The sequence below is a fragment of the Pseudorca crassidens genome, chromosome 7, assembly GCF_039906515.1.
Source record: "Pseudorca crassidens isolate mPseCra1 chromosome 7, mPseCra1.hap1, whole genome shotgun sequence".
NCBI classification, from domain to species: Eukaryota; Metazoa; Chordata; class Mammalia; order Artiodactyla; family Delphinidae; genus Pseudorca; species Pseudorca crassidens.
The window spans coordinates 68015339-68031990 of record NC_090302.1 but is presented as its reverse complement, the minus strand read 5'-3'; the positions used below and the strand labels follow the sequence as shown (position 1 = coordinate 68031990).

Sequence of the window (16652 nt, the reverse complement as noted above, 5' to 3'; positions counted from 1 at the left end):
ACCGAGGAGCTGTGAGGCGGGCACACTTGGGGAATGACTGGACCGTGAAGGCGTCTGACTTGAGAGAGGAGTGAATGGCGGTATCTCTCTCGAAAGCCGGAAACAGGAGGAAGAGTGCTTAAGGGATAGAGGAGAGGATGACTTCTCAGCAAGCATTTGTAGAACTGGGTTGAATGGAAACCATGAGCCTTATTCCAAGGCAAGGGCCCCCAAGGTGTGTGCTTATTTTCCTTGCAGGAGAGATTTTGGGCCTCACAGGGTGTTACCGGTGAAGATCCACCAGCCCGACCCGTTTGTCCCAAGCGAAGAGGATATGGATCTGCTCACGACGTATAAACAAGATTACAACCCGTACCCTGTCAGTCGAGTGGACCCCATCAAACCTCAGGACAGTAAATACCCACGCGGGGGCAAGATGGAGTGTCTGCCTACTTACAAAGGTGGGAGAGTGCCCGAGGCGCAGGTTGGGGGAAGGATGGGCTGAGCCTGAGTGCTGGCTGGGAAGTGGGTTTTATACACACACCCTCAGCGCGGAGGTTGGGCAGAGTACTTTTTTTTTTTAAAACATCTTTATTGGAGTATAATTGCTTTACAATGGTGTGTTAGTTTCTGCTGTATAACAAAGTGAATCAGCTATACATATACATATGTCCCCATATCTCTTCCCTCTTGCGTCTCCCTCCCACCCTCCCTATCCCACCCCTCTAGGTGGTCGCAAAGCACCGAGCTGATCTCCCTGTGCTGTGCGGCTGCTTCCCACTAGCTACCTGTTTTACATTTGGTAGTGTAAAATACTTGAGGACGTGTCCTCAAGTCCATCCTCTTCGTCTGCGTCTTTATTCCTGTCCTGACCCTAGGATCTTCAGAAACGTCTTTTTTTTTTTAGATTCCATATACCTATGTTAGCATATGGTGTTTGTTTCTCTCTTTCTGACTTACTTCACTCTGTATGACAGACTCTAGGTCCATCCACCTCACTACAAATAACTCAGTTTCGTTCCTTTTTATGGCTGAGTAATATTCCATTGTATACATGTGGCACATCTTCTTTATCCATTCATCTGTCGAGGGACACTTAGGTTGCTTCCATGTCCTGGCTAGTGTAAATAGTGCTGGGCAGAGTACTTTTTGTGGCCAAATCTGGCCTGAAGCCTGTTTCTGTACAGCTAGAGAGCTAAGAATGCTTTTTAAATTTTTGAATGCTTAAAAAACATGAGAAAAAGACTATTACTTTAGAACATGTGAATAGTAAGTGAAATTCAAAGTTCAGTGTCATGGCTGTGTTTTGCTGGAACACAGCCACACCCATCTGGTTTCTCTGTTATCTATGGCTACGTTTGTGCTACAGCAGCAAAGCTGAGGGGCTGAGACAGAGACCGTATGGCATGCGAGGGCTAACACATTTAATATCTGGCCGCTTACAGAAAATATCTGCCAACCCCTGCCTCAGCTTGCCGTTCCCATCCTATATGAGGGAAGCATTTCAAGTTTAGGCTTAGTTGAGTTCCACCACTGACTGATGGATTGGTTCATTAAAAAAATTATGACAACGTAACATACAGAAAAAATGCGCAAATACATAATGATACAGACCAGTGAATTTTGAGTAAATACACGTGGAAACAGGATGCAGATCAAGACATATAGCATTGATACTCCCTTCCAGTTACCATTTCCACCCAGGATAGAACCATTATGCTGACTTTTAACTTCATAAATTACTTTTGCCAGGTTTGAACTTCATTTTAATGGGACGACTGCATTCTTCATTGAGCACCTCCTGCATCCCAGGCATGGTATTGGGAACTGTGACCTGCCCTTGACTTTACAGTCTAGTAGGAGAGACAGGGTGTGGAGTGGCGGGTGTGGTAGCGCAGGCAGCGTGTCGCTCTCTCCGTGCAGCACGAGCCACAGGGCTGAGACCATGAGGATGGAGGCCCGCTTTGTGACCATTAACTTTGCTGCTTACGATGCACGTGGCTGCCTTAAAAGTATGTGCTAAACTGTTCCTGTCACATGTCTGTGGGTGTCTATGTGATCGTGATGATAATGGCTTTTACTTAGCCGTGCCAAACACTTAGCCGAGGGGAGGTGGGGAGGCTTGAGGGGTTGTAGGAATCTTCCTGAAGCCCTTCCAGGAGCTCTAGATCTATTATTCTTGAAGATTCTGCATGTGGCTGAGCTCCTCTGCTTTTTCTTTTTGTGTGTGTGTGTATGTGTGTGTGTGTGTGTGTGTGTCCTTTTACTTTCTTACCTTCAGTGTCATCCTCTTCCACTCTTCTGTAGCTGCCTTCTGCCAAGCCACATTCTGGATGTCGTCATACCCCTGCATGGCTCCACCTTCGTGCCCTCCACCACCGGGTCCTTCTGGCTTGCTCCCCTATTTACGCCCACCTTGACAGTCCTTGGCCTCACTGGGATCTCCAGCCCACTGATGCCTCAGCCTTCCTTCTCAGCATCAGCCCCGCCTGTGCCTGTCATCATACAGCCTATTCCACATTATATCACTGCAGCCCGTCTCCTACTCCCTCTCTCTTCTGTCCTGCGGTTGCTTCCTCCTAGCAGCAACCGAACCCTGTCTTCTCCATGTCTACACCTGGACATGTGCCTGAGCGTCGCTCCGACCTTGTCAGCTCATCTCCACTATCCACAGAATGGAAGCAGAGAGGGCTTTTGCAGATGACGTGACCTCTGCCTAAAACTCCTTAAGTAATTATTATGGTTCTTAGGATAAAATCCTCTGCTTCCTTGCAGATTTGGTTCCTTCTCCCTGAGCCCCTCTGCTCCGACCACAGGAACTTCTTTCAGTTCCTTTGCTCTATTTCTTTTCTGTCTCAGGGCATTTTGCACTGCTCTTCCCTCTTTAGAGAGCTGTCCTCCTGTCTCCTGTCCAGCATCATCCTTCAACGAGTGGCGGAAGGATCACGCCTTCAGAGGGAGTCCCAGACCTTCCCTCATGTCAGACCAAACACACCCTGTTAGGTGCTCTAAGAGTGTCTTGTGCTCGCTTGTTTTGTAATTCATTTTGTAATTTTGTTTAACATTGTCTCCTTGGCTAGACTGCAAGCTCCTGGAGGGCAGGGATCTTTTTCTTTGCCTGTTACCCTCAACAAAGCAGGCACCATAGCAGATGTTTTACTAAGGGGTCAGCGCAACCAGGCATGCGGTGGGATGGCACTCAGGCCTCTGCAGGGCTTGTTTGTCTCCCTTTTCATCCAGTGTTTACAGGAGGGCCAAAAATGGACGCTGAGAACCAGGAAAAAACAAAGCTGCCGTGAGCACTTCCTTCACTGGGGGAGGGGCAGGGACTTGGTCGGGCTCATCCAACTACATCCTCTACTTTCCACATCCTCCCTGTGGGCTGCCTGGATTTACACATCTTGGAATAGTTAGAGATTCTTCAGAACAACTGCCTGCTCAGCTCAGTTTTCCTTCCCCGCCTTGCCCTACATGCAGGGAGAGGTCTAGGGGTGAGAAATGCTCCTTGCTTTCCTTAGGGGTTGGCAAGGATGGAGTAGCCTAGTGGTGTTATTTTAAGGAAAGTCCCCCCACTTCCTCCCACAAAATACTCACCCCTCAAAATCAACACACAGAAAAAAAAAAAAAAATCCTAATACTTAAGTTTTAATCTCTCCTACCTCCAGCTCTCCCATATTCCTCCCCTTCTCCAAACAGTTACATCTCAAACTGCCCTCTGCAAACCAGAGAATAGTATTCCGCTGCTAAAACTGAATCATGGCTGACTTTTCCGTACTGAGAAAGTTAAGATTGAGAAAACCTTATTTTCTTCTCTTTTATTTTTCTTAAACTTCTGGCACCTGTTAACTGCTATCTACTTACACGTATTTAATGAATGTATACCAGTGAAGTAGCAACAGGACTCTTCTGAACCAGGCAGGCTTAGACCCTTTGTTTTTTTTTGTTTTTTTTAGTTTAGTTTTGTCTGTGTTGGGTCTTCGTTGCCGTGCACGGGCTTTCTCTAGTTGCGGTGAGTGGGGGCTACTCTTCGCTGGGGTGCACGGGATTCTCATCATGGTGGTTTCTCTTGTGGCGGAGCACAGGCTCTAGGCGCGCGGGCTTCAGTAGTTGCAGCATGTGGGCTCAGTAGTTGTGGCACGCAGGCTCAGTAGTCGTGGTGCATGGGCTTAGTTGCTCTGCAGCATGTGGAATCTTCCTGGCCCAGGGATTGAACTCGTGTCCCCTTCATTGGCAGGCGGATTTTTTTTTTTTTTTGAATTTTTGGCTGTGTTGGATCTTTGTTGCTGCACATGGGCTTTCTCTAGTTGCGGTGAGTGTGGGCTACTCTTCGTTGCAGTGTGTGGGCTTCTCATTGTGGTGGCTTCTCTTGTCGTGGAGCATGGGCTCTAGGCGTGTGGGCTTCAGTAGTTGTGGTGCACGGGCTCCAGTAGCTGTGGCTTGCTGGCTCTAGAGCACAGGCTCAGTAGTTGTGGCACACAGGCTTAGTTGCTCTGTGGCATGTGGGATCTTCCCTGACCGGGGATCGAACCCGTGTCCCCTGCATTGGCAGGCAGATTCTTAACCACGGTACCACCAGGGAAGTCTCAACCCTTTGCTTTTATTCTGGCTACATATGTACTTGAGGGTGGATTTCGTAGTTCTCCTCTGAAATTCAGGTTTAAAAAGAAACAAATCAGTTTGTAGTCAAAGAGAACATATCTGTCATGAGAACTCACCTATAGGTGTCAGTTTGCAGTCTATGTGTCTTACTAGTTCTTTGAATAATACTTGTCATATCATATAATCTCAGTGGTTTATTTTTTCCATGACTCCTCTATGGTACAGTGGCTTCCAAAACTTGGTCTTGAATGCCAAACACGTACTTACAGTTTTTAGCACAGGAGATGCAGCAACAAAGGTGTGTTTAGTGAGGGAATAAATGAACGAATGGTTCTGGATCACCATTTACGAGGGCTCCAGGTGACACCTTTTGGCATTAGGTTTGCGCAAATCCCCATCAGGTCTGTTACTCTGTGGGTGCAGGCCAAGAGCAGGAGTGAAGATTAGAGAAGACCCATGACGTTTGCTCTGCCCTGTGGTTGGTCCTGCACAGCCTCACGCATCTTTGAGGGTCCACACCCTTGCCTTATCTCTTGGTTTATCACTCATTTGATGACTTGTTTCTCTTGTGGAAATTTGCTTTCCTAAGTCTTTTTCGTAGCAACCTTCATAGTTTTGTGGCCATACATTGATTCTCCTTACAAAGGAGGGGAAAATAGAAATCAAAGACCAAGGTCATTAAATATATGTATTTCAATGGGTGCATCTATATTACGTCTATATGCTCTGCTTACTATTGGTTCCATAGGAAAAATATTCAAAGTTTTCTCTTACTACTCTTATGGCCAGCACCTCTACTGGGCTTCAGAAAACCACCAGTAATATATGCTCCAGTAGCATTTGGTTGTAATTTTGACATTTTCAAAACGCTGTGCAATTGGAAAGACTGAGAGTGTAATTAGTTGATACTCAGCTTCAGGTTTAGCTAAGTTTTTTTTTTTTTTTTTTTTAAAGACACATTATTGAATGGAATCTCTTTTAAAGAGGTTCTTGCCAATTACACACATGACACTCTGGCCCTGAAGGGCTTTTACTGGTGGCTTTTCAGGCATGTGAATAGTTTGTCATGTGGAATTCTGAGGTTTTCAGGGTCCTGTGGAGGTTTTTTGTAATATATGCTGGGTGGAGGAAGTTAGGAGGTTAGATAATAATGTGGTTTCAGCTGTATTGTTGGGTATCAGAAATCACATGAGGCAACTTTCAGTTTAGGAACCTGTTTTCGTAACACTTCATCCATCCCAGAAGAGGGCCAGAAAAACCTGTCCTACCCACCCCCAGGCACCTTGAGGCAGTGTGTAGGCATCTACAGGTAGATGCCCCCATTTCAGTGAGGCTTAAAGTCTGAGGGGGAAACATGTGGTTTATATTCAGCGAGATGGTTCCCTCTAAGGCCCCCTAATGCTTTCAAGATGCTGATAGAGCCATTAATGGCTCTTGGAGAAAGATTAGATTTTCAATTAAAATGAAGCCAATTTAAAATAAATAGTTGGTAGTATTATTAGCCTAAAATCAGCTTAAGAGTGTGCCTGGGGGGTGGGGTATGTCAGGCCTTACAGAGTGGTAGAGTGAGGAGCCTGACAAATTCTCTTCCCAAAAAAGGAACAAAATAGTAAAAACCAATCATTTTAGGACTCTGGAAATCAACCAAAGGCATACAACAAATTGTGAACCATTTATTCAGGAAAAACTACTAAACCTTGTTATGAACAGTGGGGGTGTGTGGTGTTTTATCCTGGGGCTGCTTCCATCACCCCTCCCCCAAGTTCCCTCTGTGTGGTAGGTTCTGCCTGGGTAGGCTGGGCTGTGAAAACCAGCAGCTCTGCTGCCAGTGGGGGCTGATTGGAGTAAAGTACATACGCAGGCATTCCCATAAAAAAATTGTGATATGAATGGCAAAATAACCAGGGAAGACAACTTGTGCAGTTAGTCTGAGGTTGCAGTACTACTTGAAGCAAGCAGCAGTCCAGTAGAAGAGTCAGAAATTTCCCAGAGAGATCCAGAGAATGAGACAGACACAGAGTAGGCCTTGATAAGCTCATACGTATTCCTGGTGGTCTGGAAGACTGTGCATATGGGCAAGGCAGTGTGCAGGCTCAAGAGATCAGAGAAAGGGTCTAGTTATTTACTCATCTTTTCTGGCTGGATATGATGCCTAGTGCATGTGCAGAGGAGACAAGAGACAGCCCAGCAGAAAATAAAAGCCGAGGAAGACTTGTTAGTTGCCTGATCTTTGACTCTATTCTCCAACCCACACACGGATCCATTAGCAAATGGCGAAAGCCTTAGCGGCTTAAGGTGATGAAGTATAACTTCTGGTGAATCATAGGCTGATTGCTAAACTATGCTGATAGAGGGTGGCGCTTAGGAACCTAGGCTTAAAAATAAAATCAATTAAAAAGAAAACACTCAGCAAAAACATCAGTGGCCGCACATTGCAGGGGAGATAAGTCTCTATAGAATTACTGCAGGCAGGTCACTAAACAAACAGCAAAAACTATTCCCGGTGGAAGATCAGAATCCAGGGTTGCTGAGGCATATTGTCCAAAGTGTTGAGTTTTTAACAAAAAATGATGAGGCATAAAAAGAAACAGGGAAGTGTGATCCAGGAAAAAAGCAGTTAATAGAAACTATCTCTGAAGAGGCCCAGATGTTAGACCTAGCAGACAGATATTTCAAAGTAGCTATTATAAATATGTTCGAAGAACAACAGGAAACCCTGTTTAAAGAAATAAAGGGAAATATAAAAACAGTTTCCAGTCAATTAGAGAATACTATAAAGGGAGATCCTAAAAATAATTGAATGAAAACTCTGCAATGGGAAGGACAGTCATCAAAATAAAAAAATTCATTAGAGGTGCTTAATAGCAGATTTGAGCTGACAGAAGAAAGAATCCATGAAAATGGAGATCTCAGTAGAGATTATCCAATCTGAAGAATGAGAAAAAATTGAGAAAAATGAACTCAGAGACTTGCGAGATACCATTAAGTGTACCAACAGACAGATAATGGGAGGCCCAGAAGAAGAAGGGGCAGAAAAGTATTTAATTGTCGAAACTGTTAAGTTTGATGAAAAATATTAATCTGCACATCCAAGAAGCACAATCCAAAGAGAAGAGATGCAAAGAGATCCACCCCTGTTCACATAACAGTCAAACCGTTGAAAGCCAAAGATTTGGAAAAGAGCAAAAGAGAAACAACTCATCACATACGGGGAAATGACAACAATAACTAACCTCTCATCAGAAACAGTGGTGTGACCTACTCACAGTACTGAAAGGAAAAAAAATCCTGTCAACCAAGAATTCTATAACTATTAAAGATTATGCTTCAAAAATGATGGGAAACGAGGTGAGAAAGTGGCATGGACATATAGACACCACCCAATGTAAAATAACTAGCTAGTGGGAAGCAGCTGCATAGCACAGGGAGATCAGCTCAGTGCTCTGTGACCACCTAGAGGGGTGGGATAGGGAGGGTGGGAGGGAGACGCAAGAGGGAAGAGATATGGGGACATATGTATATGTATAGCTGATTCACTCTGTTATACAGCAGACACTAACACACCATTGTAAAGCAATTATACTCCAATAAAGATATTAAAAAAAATGATGGGAAACTGTATTCCCAGATAAACAGAGACTGAGTTTATTTGTAGCTCACTGACTTGCCTTACAAGAAATAATAAAGGAAGTCCTTCAGGCTAAAAGAAAAGAATACTGAATGTTAACACAAATCCATGCAAAGAATAAAGAGCACTGATAAAACTGCTTATATAGGTAAATATATACTTTTCTCTAAATTAAAAGACAACTACAGAACCAATAATTATGAAACTGTGGGGTTTATTCCAGGAATGCAAGATTGGTTTAACATCAGTAAATCAATTAATGTAATATACTATATTAATAAGGTAAAAGACAAACCTACATGATTGAAAGCCACAGATAAAGCATTTGACAAGATCTGATACCCATAAAAGCTCTCAGGAAACTAGGAGTAGAAGGAAACTTCCTCAGCCTGATAAAGTGCTTCCACAAAAACCCCTATAGCTAACATCATACTGAATGTGGAAAGACTGAATGCTTTCCCCTTAAGATTGGGAACATGGCTAGGATAGCAGTTCTCACCTCTTTTATTCAACATTGTAGTTGAGGTTCTAGCCAGTGCAGTAATGCAAGAAAAACAAATAAATAAATGCATCTAGATTAGAAAGGAAGAAGTAAATCTGTCTTTATTCTCAGATAAGATAATCCTAAAGAATCCACAAAAAAAACCCTACTAGAATGAATTCATCAGTGTGTCAGTGTTGAAGAGCAATATATAAAAATTAGCATTGAAAAAATATATATTAGCATTGAAAATCTGAAAACAAAATTAAGGACAGTTTTCATTATAGCCTCAAAATGAATAAAATATTTGTAATAAGTTAAAAAAAATAAATGTAAGACTTGTACGCTGAAAAGTACAAAATAGTGCTGAGAGAAATAATATGGAAACAGGTAGCGATAGTCCATGTTCATAGACTGGAAGATTCAATACAGTTAAGATACAGTTCCACCCAAATTTATTTATAGATTTAATGCTATTCCTATCAAAATTCCAGCAGGCTTGTTGTTGTTGCAGAAATTGGCAAAGTGATCCTAAATTTTATATGTAAAAATCAAACCAAAAGAGCTGAAAATTTGTCTTTTTGACAAATGATGCTGACATATTAAATATCCACATGCAGAAAAGTGAGCATAGACCTTACTTCACGCCATACTAAAAAATTAACTCGAAAAGTGTTAGAGACCTAAATGTAAAAGGTAAAATTTTAAATCTTTTAGGCTAAGACATAGGGAAAAAACTGAACTTGATGAAAATTCAAAACCTGTGTGCTTCAAGAGATACCAGCAAGAAAATGAAATGATAAGTGATAGACCGGGAAAAAATATTTACAAATCACATATCTGCTATTGGACTTGTATCTAGAATATGCAAATAACTCTTATAACTCAAAAATAAGACAAACAACTGTTTTAAAAAACGGGCAAAGGATTTGAGTAGATATTTTACCAAAAAAGACACATGAATGGCTAATAAGCACATATAGAGATACTGAACATTTTTAGTCATCAGGGAAATGTAAATTAAAATACGATGAGATACCACTAAACACCCACTACAGAATGTCTATAATTAAAAAACAAACCATAATAACAAGTGTTGAAGATGTGGAGAAATGAGAACCTTCATACATTGCTGGTAGGAAAGTAAACTGGCACACCCACTTTGGAAGAGTTTGCAGTATCCTGAAAAGTTAAACATAGATTTAACATATAACCTATCAATTCTGCTTCTTGGTGTCTATGTAAGAGAAATGAAAAGATATATCCACACAAATACTTGTCTATCAATGTTCATAGCAGAAATTTTCATAATAGCCAAAAGGTGAAAACAACTCAAATGCCCATCAACTGATGAATGGATAAACAAAATTTGGTATATCCATATACTCTAGTACTATTCAACAATAAAAAGGAGTGAACTGATATATGCTATGACAGGGATAAACCTCCATTACATGCTTAGTGAATGAAGCCAATGCAAAACACTACCTACTGTGCAATTCTCTTTATAGGAAATGTCCAGAAAAAGGCACATTTATAGAGACCAACAACTGATAAATGGTTGCCCAGGGATGGGAATGAAAATTGCAGATGGGCTTGATTGATATTTTTTGGGTTGATGGAAATGTTTTACAAACAGATTTTTTTTTTTAACATCTTTATTGGGGTATAATTGCTTTACAATGGTGTGTTAGTTTCTGCTTTATAACAAAGTGAATCAGTCATACATAAACATATGTTCCCATATGTCTTCCCTCTTGCGTCTCCCTCCCTCCCACCTACAAATAGATTTTTTAAATTTATTTTTTTATTGAAGTATAGTTGATTTACAATGTTGTGTTAATTTCTGCTGTACAGCAAGGTGACTCAGTATAACTAGATTTTGATTATAGATAGTTGCACACCTCTGTAGAAGTTATTGAATTGTGTATGAAGGATGGTACATTTTATTTTATGTTACACAAATCATACCTCAAGAAAGCTGTTTAAAGAAAGTGTGCCTGTGGACTCCACTGGTGTTGGCTATATACCTCAAAGACTCCTGGGAAGCTGCTTTCGTTTTCTTTGTAAAGTTGTAGGCAAGAGAATTCCCTGTGGATTCCGAGTTGGCTAGCCAACACAGTGCCCTTATTCCCTTGGAGCGCCATATTTGATTTGCGTAGATTATAGGGACTTAATGGCTGTCACGCCACGGATGACCAGGGAGGCCTGGTAGGTCTGGCTGGTGGCCCAGCAGTGGTGGGTTGTGAATCCCCTGTCTCACTGCCCTGCCTGCACCTTCACAGCCACTCTTTGCTGATTCACAGAGGCCACCTTCCCCTTAGAGGAGTGGAACTGTTCTTGGATCAGGGTAAACCAGCGGTTGGACTTCTCTGTTGGAATCGCTTCCCTGTATCCTCCCACGGCTGTGGACGCTCTAAAATCCCTGCATGCAGCCTTGTGGGTATGATGAGACTCCTCTAAATTTGTCTCTTCCGCACAGCAGCCCTCAGATACCACAAAGTTGGAACACCAAGCCCTTGGTTGAGGTGGTAGCAGGGATCTACTCTGTTCTTTGTCTCAGGGAACATCTCACTGGAGATTGGCTTGTGGCTTTGGGGCTTCTTGGAATACATGCAGGTTGAGTGACTGGATTTATGAGTGATTACCACTTCTGCTTTATTTTCAGCTGATTATTTACCCTGGAACCAACCAAGACGAGAACTGCTTCGTGTGCCACACAGCTACCGGCCAGCGTCAACCAAGTTTGATAGCCGAACCACACACCAGGATGACTACTCCATGAAGGGCCTGGTGAACACCAAGAGCTGTAAGCCTCCGGCCGCACTCAGGCTCTGTAACATCCCCCTGGAGGATCTGACAGACTACAAGATGAGCTACGTGGCCCACCCCATGGAGAAACGCTATGTGTATGAGCCGGAGAAGTTCAGGCCCTGTGAAATCCCCTTTGAAAGCCTTACCACTCACAACGAGTCATACCGGGGCCTGATGGGGGAGCCAGCCAAGAGCTTGAAACCTCCAGCCAGGCCTAGTGTGCTAGACACGCCGTTCTCTAACACCAGCGAATTTCGAGATAAGTACCAAGCTTGGCCAACGCCCCGGATGTTCTCCAAAGCTCCCGCCACCTATGTCGCTCCTGAAGAAAAGATGGACCTTCTGACAACAGTGCAGGCCCACTACACGTACCCTAAGGGTGCCCCAGCTCAGTCCTGCCGACCGGTGCTCTCGGTCAAGAAGGGTGGCCGCTTTGAAAGTTCCACCACGACCAAAGAGGACTTTAAGCAGTGGGTCGGCGTGCAGACCAAGCCAGTCAAGCCCGTCTCGCAGCTGAAACGTCCCACCGAGCCCTTGGACCACCTGACCACCACACGAGCCCACTATGTGCCCTGCCCTCCCGTCACTACCAAAAGCTGTAAGCCCATCTGGTCTGGCCTCCGACGGAATATCCCTGTGGAGGGCCAGACCACATATACCATCAGCTTTACTCCTAAGAAAATGAGCAGGTGCCTGGCTTCATACCCTGAGCCTCCCGGCTACATCTTTGAGAAAACAGATGCTTTGGGGCACAGAATATACAGGCCAGTTTCCCAGACAGGCTCTCGGCCGAGCAGCCGTCTTTCTGTAGGTGATTCAGAAAATCCTAACCAGCAGGAGTTGACAGTGTCAGCTTGATTTTGAAAGATTGTAACTTAGAAATTGCAAACTACTTTTAAAAGCAGATGATTGAGTTATTCGTTGGACAAAAAAAAAAAAAAAAAAGAATTCCCCAAAATGAAAAAAAAGAAATCTTCACCATCGTTTCCAGCACACTTGAATAAAATGAGAATCACTTGACTCAAGGAAAATGACATTTAATCACTGGGTAATTAGTCCCCTTAACCCTCCTTCTGCTGTCTCCCCCTCTTGGGTCCTTTACCTTGTGCTCATGGAATCAAAGCTGGTCTCTGAGGGTTTTTTTTCCCATCCAGATGTATTTTATTAATTTAATCATTGTATTAATTGACATTATGATTAACCCTTGCCGAGTATGAAGTGCCAAAGAATATAAACTTTACTTTGGGGGGATCGAATCTGCAGGTCCACGTGTTCACCCCACATGCTGTCTACACAGAGAGCAGGCTGTGTTCTTTGTGAGCTTCGGGGAGATTTCAGCCTAACTCTCTCATTGCCTCCGCGTCCCAGTGGGAGTGCCTTGGGCCTGATCTGGAGTCTTGTTTTGGGTTCTCTCTGCCCAGGGCTGTTGCACAGGGCATCTTTCTACCTCTTTACATCATGGCGTATGAGCACAAGCAGTGTTGTCTCAATGGGTGTGGGTCTGGTCATGGGAGTTGGAGGGGTAGGAAGAGGTTCTATGGCAGTCCCAGGAAAGCATGGACCTGCCAGACCTCTCTCACTCCCAAACCAGCGCAGGCTCTGAGTCCAGGGAGAGGAGGGGGAAAAAGGGACCCTTGGCAACCAGGCAGTTGGCAGCTGGCCCTTGAGCTGTGAGCTCTTTGAAATGCTCAGAACCTGGAAGAAATGGCCTCAGCTTGGGCTCGTTCCTGGACCTGCTTGTCCTAAAATGACAGCTGTGATCAGACCTCTCACAAGGCTTGACACAGTGGTGAGCTGGATCCTATCCTGGAGAAAGGGCTGGAGGTTCCTCTTTGGGGCCTAAGGTTTGATCCTAAGGCTAAGTAGTTTGGAGATTTTTTTTTTAATTCAGAAGAGTCAAGGAGGGACTTTGTTCAGGAGGGCCCAGGCCAAGATCAGATGGATTCAGGGTCTGGGTGAGCCTCATACAGAGGGATGCAGATTGACACCTGGGATACCCACCTCTCTTTTGAGTCTGTGGAACCCTAAAATATACTCCATGGTCTCAGGGAACTGGGGAACAGTGTGGAGGGGAGAGGGGAAATTTCAGCTCAGTGCCTGTTCACAGGCAAGAAACCTGTGTCTCTTATCCAAGTCTGTCTTTCCATGGCTCTCACCTGCCTGGCCCAGACATTCAGGTCCCCACCCTTTTCTTCTCACGAGCTTTGCTTCACTGGGTTGGGATCTATATTATTTAATCCTCTTGGTTATATCAGGTCTGGATGCCTGCCCTTACGTGGTAAAGAAGCTGAGAGAGATTGTGCAGCTTGCGGAAAGCCACAGAGCTTGGAGCACCAAGGCCAGGCTTGGAACCCAGGTCTTCTGTTTCAAGATCCAGGGCTGTTCACCCAACACCAGGCACCCCCCATCTGCAGTGGCTCAGATCGCATGGCTCCACAAACCACATCAAACCACACTGTCTCTGTCTGAACTCCTTTCTGGAGTCCATTAAGCTAAAGGAGACCACTTAGGAGGGTAGGTTTTATTATTTTTGTTTCATTTTCACAAATCAAATATTGGCACTTGATTTGAAACACCAAATGGTGCTAAAATGCTTATAAAAATGTAGCAATCTCTTAAGTAGCTGCCCCTTGGCCTCTACTGTGACTTCCCCAGAGAACAATTGTAAATTATTGGATCTGTTTCTGCTAATATTTTCCTTCAAATTCCTAAATAATATACTGCTGTCTGTTGATTCATCCATTTTATTTTTTAATGAAAAAAAAGTTAAAAAAATATTTTCTCACTGTTTTTATTTATTTTTTTTGGCTGCATTGGGTCTTCACTGCTGCACATGGGCTTTCTCTAGTTGCGGTGAGTGGGCTTCTCATTGGGTGCCATCTCTTTTTGCAGAGCACGGGGTCTAGGGCGCAGGCTTCAGTAGTTGTGGCTCATGGGCTCAGTAGTTGTGGCTCACGGGCTCTAGAGCGCAGGCTCAGTAGTTGTGGCGCACGGGCTTAGTTGCTCCGCGGCATGTGGGATCTTCCCAGACCAGGGATCGAACCCTTGTCTCCTGCATTGGCAGGCGGATTCTTAACCCCTGCACCATGAGGGAAGTCCCTGACTTATCAATTTTAGACATTGTCTGTTTTGGTAGATTAGGAATATTAATTCTTTTACATCCCTTCCTTCTCTCCCCCGTCTTCTTAGTATAGTTATATGATAGTGTGTGGTTATATCAAAACTAATAAGCTTTTCTAATGTGTCTGATGAGTAGGAAGGGAAGAAGCTGAAGAAGGATGTGCAGACCTGGCTGATTCAGGAGCACTGAGTCCCCTTGGGGTGAGAAGTTTCCTCTGAGCCCTTCCTTTGGTACATTTGGGATCACCTCCATGGTGATCCCAGGCTAGATGAGCCACCCAGGGCATCCCTGCCTTACCTGTCTCTTTAGGACTTAAGGAGTTGGCTCTCCCTCTGATACCTGTCTTCCTTCTTATGAAAGTGGTTACTACAAGTAAAAAAAATTCATAAAACACATAAAGAAGGACACAAGTGGCTATTATGGGTACTAGTGGAACACCATGACTAAGAGTGTGCAAGGAGAGTCCAGCAGACCTGGGCTTGCATCTTGGCCCTTGTCACCCACTAGCTATGGGACCTTGGTCAAATTCTTTAAAATGTGGATAATAGCAATACTGGTCTCATGGTTTTGTTGTTTGGATTGAATGATTGAGTATGTTTCAGTCACTCAGGCCTGGCTCACCTTTAATTTATTAAACATAGGTGAGGATGAGGACGGTGGTGGTGAAGACAGTGGTGGTGATGGCTGAATTCCGCCTGGCTGAATTTACCTGTGATTTTATTGGTCAGTGTTCACAAGTGTGCAGGTAAGGATAACTGCTCATGTTTTAAATTTTGTATATTTTATAAAGTTAAAGTACCTCCTTTTTTTTCATATAGTTAAGTTTACTTTTTAGTTGTTCCGAGGCAGGGTTGCTAACTGTGCTCCCTGGAAATGTCGTTTTAAGAAGTTACTTGGGCCACGAGAAGGGAAAGAGAAGGTGAGCTGTGCAGATGGGGCCTTGATTCCCCTCCCCTGCTTTGCCATGGTAGCTTCTTGTAATCAGTTCTGTGTATTGGACTCCCATATAAGAGTTTGTGAGAGAAAGATTCTTTAGCAGCTGTGAAAACACATGCACATGCGTGCACACGCTGCTCTAATACCCCATAGCATCCTATGCAACAAACTCTAATGATGGAAGACTTCAAACACGTTGCCTTCTTTTGAAATACACATTTATAATTTATTTCATGTATTTTTCCTTTGTGGGAATGATGTGGGAGCTTAATCACCTGCAAAAGCACAGGGTTTTCAAGGCTTTCAGCATGTTATAAAACAAAAATTATTAGAGACCAGAAATCAAACACGAAGAAGAGTTACAGCCAAGCAGGGAACCTGCTCCAGTGCAGAATCCAATACGCTCTGAGGATGAGGCGCTGGAGAAGAAAACAGGTGGAGCTTTTAAAGCCCAAAGATGGCAAACTCTATCCTGCTTAAGGAAGGCGGAGCCTCAGGGTGAGGCTGATTGGCTGGAGATAGTGGGACTAGTTGGTGTGGAGACCCTGGGTGGGTTGGATGTGGTCTGCTGGTGTAGCATATGGTGCCCGGGGGCATCTGCTGGGATGTCCCACTCCTGACGATGGTGTCTTCCTGCCCGTGCTTTGTACGGGGCAGCCCTGTGTCAGCAGGCTAGGTGGCCAGGGAACGCCTTATCCCCTGGTTCACCTTCCAGTGGGGCCACCTGTGTGGATAAAGACCCTGGCACATCACTTGTATTTTTTGAAGATCAGGAACCGTCTTTCGACTTGGCTTCCCAATTATGACATAAATACAGCACCAAGAATAGCTTGAAGGATCTCCGTTTTCCTGCTTGTTGCATTTTCACAGGGGTCAAAGTCTTTGAAGATGGGCCCCCCTGTTTTGGCTTGGCTTTGAGATCTTATGCCAGGCAGTGTCTAGAGGCTGGGGAAGGTGGGGCCCATTGTCAGTGATTCTTTCGGCAGTCCCCATTTTCAGCACTGTTTGTCTCTCTGCTTTCTGTGGTACCTGCTGTTTCAAATCCTGAGCCCCTGCTGGGTTCTGCCTGGCAGACCTGCTCCCTATCAGCCCCA

General features: G+C 44.2%; 1 protein-coding gene across 1 annotated transcript; it reads left to right on the top strand.

The window, feature by feature from the left end:
* The first annotated feature begins 266 nt into the window (after nucleotides 1-266).
* On the top strand, nucleotides 267-12449 carry LOC137227066 (stabilizer of axonemal microtubules 1-like). The gene is made up of 2 exons (XM_067742430.1): nucleotides 267-440; nucleotides 11356-12449. The coding sequence occupies exons 1-2, from the start codon at nucleotides 314-316 to the stop codon at nucleotides 12357-12359; spliced, it is 1131 nt and encodes a 376-aa protein (XP_067598531.1). The 5' UTR covers nucleotides 267-313; the 3' UTR covers nucleotides 12360-12449.
* The last annotated feature ends 4203 nt before the right edge of the window (nucleotides 12450-16652 follow it).

Excerpts from the sequence above, each read along its gene's own strand:
- LOC137227066 (XM_067742430.1), top strand. The coding sequence starts at position 314 with ATGGATCTGCTCACGACGTATAAACAAGATTACAACCCGTACCCTGTC. Across the intron at positions 441-11,355 it reads GTGTCTGCCTACTTACAAAG|CTGATTATTTACCCTGGAAC; the intron begins GTGGGAGAGTGC and ends CTTTATTTTCAG.